The sequence below is a fragment of the Talpa occidentalis genome, unplaced genomic scaffold (genome assembly GCF_014898055.3).
Source record: "Talpa occidentalis isolate TD23 unplaced genomic scaffold, MPIMG_talOcc4v2.1 talOcc4.7, whole genome shotgun sequence".
Taxonomy (NCBI): Eukaryota; Metazoa; Chordata; class Mammalia; order Eulipotyphla; family Talpidae; genus Talpa; species Talpa occidentalis.
Window position 1 is genome coordinate 9,457,380 of NW_023605083.1, and position 5,341 is coordinate 9,462,720.

At 43.8% G+C, this 5,341-nt stretch overlaps 1 protein-coding gene across 1 annotated transcript; it reads left to right on the top strand.

Moving 5' to 3' along the window:
• The first annotated feature begins 224 nt into the window (after positions 1-224).
• On the top strand, positions 225-3,646 carry LOC119231947 (cyclin-dependent kinase 4 inhibitor B-like). The gene is made up of 2 exons (XM_037493786.2): positions 225-831; positions 3,351-3,646. The coding sequence occupies exons 1-2, from the start codon at positions 676-678 to the stop codon at positions 3,609-3,611; spliced, it is 417 nt and encodes a 138-aa protein (XP_037349683.1). The 5' UTR covers positions 225-675; the 3' UTR covers positions 3,612-3,646.
• Positions 3,647-5,341: the final 1,695 nt, after the last annotated feature.

Sequence of the window (5,341 nt, forward strand, 5' to 3'; positions counted from 1 at the left end):
CTCCGCCTGCTGGAGGGAGGGAATTCAGACCGAGTGCATTGATTCAATATTCCAAAACTTACGCTTTGCTGGACGCTCAGCAAACCCGGGTGTAGCTTGCCTGGGGGTTGACGCATGCGTCCTAGCACCGTGTGGGCTGGCTCCCCACCCCCTGCTCCCCGGTCCTGTGACGTTACTGCGGGTTTGGCCTTCCCCGCCCCTACAACGGGACGTGCCCGCACAAGCCTGCAACCAGGGGCGGTGCCTAAGGGGGTGGGGAGAGCTCAGCCGGACAGCCCAGCTGAAAACTGCTTCACTCCCGCCGACTCTCCACTCTCGAGAGCAGTAACTCTGCAGTGAGGACGCTGCAGGGAGCACTCTGCAGGGAGCACTCTGCAGCACCCGGCACTCTTCCGCGGGAGGAGCAGCGGCTGCACTGGGTTGCAACCCTACCCGGGAGCGAGCCGGCGCGTCCTCTGCTTCGCGCTGCCAGGAAAAGTCCATTTTTACCACCAACTCTTGGGCCACCTCACCGGCCCTCCAGCCGCAGGAGAACCAAGAGGACCGGAGCGGAGCTGGGCTCTGAGCTCTCCCCGCTGAAGGGTGAGCGCCCCATGCAAAGTGGGGAAAGAGGATCTTGCAAAACACGGGGCCGAGGTGGATTGTTCAGTCCAGTTTGCGTCTGGGGACTGCGGAATGCGCGAGGAGAGCAAGGTCATGCTCGCTGATGGCGCCGGCGATGGGGGCCTGTCCAGTGCCGCCGCGCGCGGGCAAGTGGAGACCGTGAGACAGCTCCTGGAAGCCGGTGCGGATCCCAACCGAGTCAACCGTTTCGGGAGGCGCCCCATACAGGTACCAGGGGCGCCGGGGCCTCGCCGGCAGGGGGCGCACGTCGCGGGGTGCGGCCTGGGTCGGTCTCGGCTGGTACGGAGAGAGCCAGCTTGGGGGACCCTCGCTGGAGATGTGGTGATGAAACAGAAACAGGTTTTCACCTACCAAAAACTCTAATGAAAGAGATTGTCAAGCGCACTGGTTGACATTGTGGTTTTCCTCTTACTGGGGGCGAGGGAGACGCCTGTAGTTTCTCTCTCTCTCTTGATCAGAGATGCAAAAGTTAGATTCAGTTGAAGACGAAAGAAGGAAAAGAGAGGTTATTGAGAAAAAATGTTTTTGTCTTGCCTCTTTGTCTACTTTCGACGATAGAGATAATTAGCTTACATGTTGCACAATCCGGGTTGGGTTTAAGGACTCAGACAAATCCATAGCGCGCGCGCACACACACACACACACACACACACACGCACACACACACACACAAATCACCGTGAATGTTAAAGCTGCTATACAAAAGTCTCTGTATTCTTTCCTCATAAAGGCGAATTGAATGCAAAGACATAAAACAGGATACCTCAGCAGAAGTATTTAGTTCCTTTTATGTTAGTAATCTCTTGATTGTTACACAAGGAAAAATATGCTATAGATTTTTATTGTTTAATTACACTGAATGCTTGGATTATAAAAGCGTCCCTGCAGCAACTTTAGGTCTTTTTAAATGATGAAGGATCTTCATAATTAGCCTCTGCAGTGTTAAAATACATGCATTCAATATGTTTAACTATTAACCCCACTCCAGTTAGTACAGATATATTTTTTAATTCTTTTACAATACCAGGTATTGTTTTTTTATGTCTTACTGTTAACTGTTATGGCCATAAGACTCCTTCCAGAGTCAAGCTATTATTAAGGAATCTTGTTGATGTGTAGAATATAAGGAAAGTATATGTTCATTCCTTTTCAATTTTTAGAAAATTGTTTTAAGAAATGACGGATAGTTGAAAATGAGAAAAATAGAGTTAAATGACTCTTAAGGATCTCACATTATATCGGTTGTAAAAAGTTGTATTTATAATTTTAATTCACCATTTTCTGAGATGTTAAGAACTACTTTCCTGTATATATGAAGTACCCCTTATATCAGTTGTGGAAATAACATATCATGACTTTTCAGAGAAGAAATAGATGTTTCATACATATTAGGAAAAATATTGTATTTTAATTACATGGTACATTTTAAAACACATAAACTCACAAGAACAAATAACGCCATTTTGGACATTCAGTTATTGAAAAATGTTTTATTTTTAAGATAAGAAAGTAAATGCTTGCATAATATACATGCATACAAACAGAAGCTATAGGATTACTGCTCCAAAGCATCCTTTTTCTAAGTTGCTCTGATTTGACTAACATCCAAGCTCTTTTTTTGTATATTAAAATATTTACTATTTAACATGTACAATGTAAATATAATATTTACATGACATTAAATATATCACCCCATAAACTTTAACCCTTACCTATAACATTAACTTAAAATCTTAAAAATGGTGAACTATTCATTAAAAACAAATCACGTTTCACCTTATAATGCTATTAGTGACTGTATTTACTCTTTCTCTCTGCCTCCAATTGTGGCTCAGATTATTAGACCATATTCCGTTTACCAGGAATACTGCTCTGATTTGACTAACATCCAAGCTCTTTTTTTGTATATTAAAATATTTACTATTTAACATGTACAATGTAAATATAATATTTATATGACATTAAATATATCACCCCATAAACTTTAACCCTTACCTATAACATTAACTTAAAATCTCAAAAATGGTGAACTATTCATTAAAAACAAATCATGTTTCACCTTATAATGCTATTAGTGACTATTTACTCTTTTTCTCTGCCTCCAATTGTGGCTCAGATTATTAGACTATATTCCGTTTACCAGGAACCACATGATAGTAAAAAGCAAAAACTTTCCACAGTGACTTACTCTGAGAACTAAGCGAAGTAAACCTTTTCTTAAGCTTAGCTTTTTCTTATTTTCTCCTCTAAAGTATTACTCTTAACTTTTGAAAAAAATCAGCTGACTGCCTATTAAATTTTTCTAATCTGGGATTAATGGGGGGAGGGAGCAAGCAAAATAATGTAAGACTTTAAAAGCCTTTAAATACTATCGCTAATAAACAAAAAATGATTTCCATGTTTCAATAGAAATAACCTCACCCACCCACAATAACAATTAGAATTTTATCACCAGGTCTTTCTTGTCTCTGCACATTTGGGGTTAAAATAGAACTATACAATTGGGGCGAGTAGAGTATACAATTATACAATGAGGGCCAAGAAGAGGCACTGATACTGCATCAGTGAAGGAAACCACCACACTCGTGAAGCTTTCGGGTTCCCCTGAATAGGTGGGCACTCCAGGAACAGGTCCTTCTTTAAAATGGCTCAGACCCTGCCTACGCCTATTTCTTGCTGCCCCCACCCAAACCTTGAGCACTCCAATCGCTCTCTCTCTCTGCCAGGTCATGATGATGGGCAGCGTCCGCGTGGCCGAGCTGCTGCTGCTCCACGGTGCGGATCCCAACTGCGCCGACCCGGCCACCCTCACCCGACCCGTGCACGACGCTGCCCGGGAGGGCTTCCTGGACACGCTGGTGGCGCTGCGCCAGGCGGGCGCGCGCCTGGATGTGCGAGACGCCTGGGACCGCTTGCCGGTGGACCTGGCTGAGGAGCGTGGCCACCACGCCATCGCCCGATACCTGCAGGCAGCTACGGGAGACTGACCTTGGGTGTAATCGCAGCCAAAGGACTTTTCTTTTTCTCCCCAGTTCCCCACCCCAACTTAGGTAAATGGAGGCTGCAAAGGTGGAGCAGCAGAAAGCCCAAAAGCCCTCCTGAGCTACTCCACTTCCAGCAAGACGGGAATGCATTTTCCTTTTCTTTTTTTTCTAACTGGATCCCTCCCTTGACTCATTGTGAAACCAAATGAGGAAAGGTGGAACAAATGGATTTCCAGCGAGATTTCGGAGCGAAATGTGAAGTTTCCAAGCGTCCTTTAACTTTTCTTGGTTTTCTGGCGGTAAGTGAAGGTGAAGTCCGAGAACAAGCGGGTGCATCAGGTCATTGTGCCTAGAGTCTTCACACTGGTGAAGCTGCGGGCGGAGGTGGGGCAGGCAGTTTGCCTCGCTGACTTTGAAGGAGCGCCCTCCCCAAACCCCCATTTCAGGCATTAGGCTCCTACTAAGGAAAACCTGAAGACTGAGGACCAGACATCAGTGACTGTTGACGTGGGTGTCTGTAGGAGCCCAAACTTTTAAATGCTGCGCAGTTACGCTGCATGCAGACTGATTACTGGGAGCCCTGGAGACTCGCGCCCAGCTCCACCGCATAGTGAGAGAAAGAGAAGATTCCGGAATCACCACGCCTAATTTGCAGGCATATTATGAAATTTCTGGTCAGGATGACGCCCAACAGGTCTCCGAAGGAACTGGGCACTGGTTCTTGCTATTTGTTACTCAGCGGAGGTGAGATTCCTGTGGTTCCAGGCATCTGTGCACAGAATGAAGGTGAATAGTAGCCAAACAACTGTAGCGTTAAATTGATTGCTGCGTCTAAATGCAATAAGATACAGAAACAACTCTGTGAATTGCCACTTGAAAAGATTTTGAGATAGTGTGTACTTCTGAGTTCTTCAGTAATAGTCTTACTTAATGGGGTGACTTAAAACAACAAAGTAACTCTTGGCCCTTAGAAAGGAGAGGTGGAGGAACTTCAGTTCTTAAATGATGCTGCAGCACAGTGGCAAACTCTTAGTACAAACACCTAGAATATTTTCATCCTTAAACTATTTATTTCTTCGTTAAATTTTCTGTTTCCTTTGTTAGAGTGTCTCAGGGGATCAAACTATGAAATAGTTAAATCTTTTAGGGATTGGTGCACTTGCCCAGTAAAGTTCCTTGGGATAGTTCCCAAAGGGTTGCTGAGCAGAGTAGACTGAGTACAAAACTGTTGAAAATATCTGATGATGGCTTGTGGAATGTCTTAATATCTGCTGAAACTAAAGGCACACTGCTCTGCAATTAAATTTCCAGTGCTGCTTGATTCATTACAACTTTGGAACTGATAATTCAATGCTTTAAAAAAAAAAGTTTGGAGTCCAAGATGTTGATAACTTAGATTAAAAATGTGTGTTCATGGATTTCCCACTAACTCCTGAGAAATGTTAAAAACTCAAAGGGTTTCACTTCTAACACTCTCTGTAATAATTGTAGTGATACCAACAACAATTTATAAAAACTGCTTACACCTATACCATATCTTTAGGTAGGTAGGTAGATGATTGATTGATAGATAGATAGATAGATAGATAACTGAGAGATTTGCAAGAAGGGATTCCTTTCAGCTAAATAAACAAATCTTCTCCATCAATTCTTTACTCCCCAAATAAATACATTAGTGCTCCAAAGCTTATAGATTAGTTTGGTTTTCCCATTGTACCATTCTCTTCTTCAAA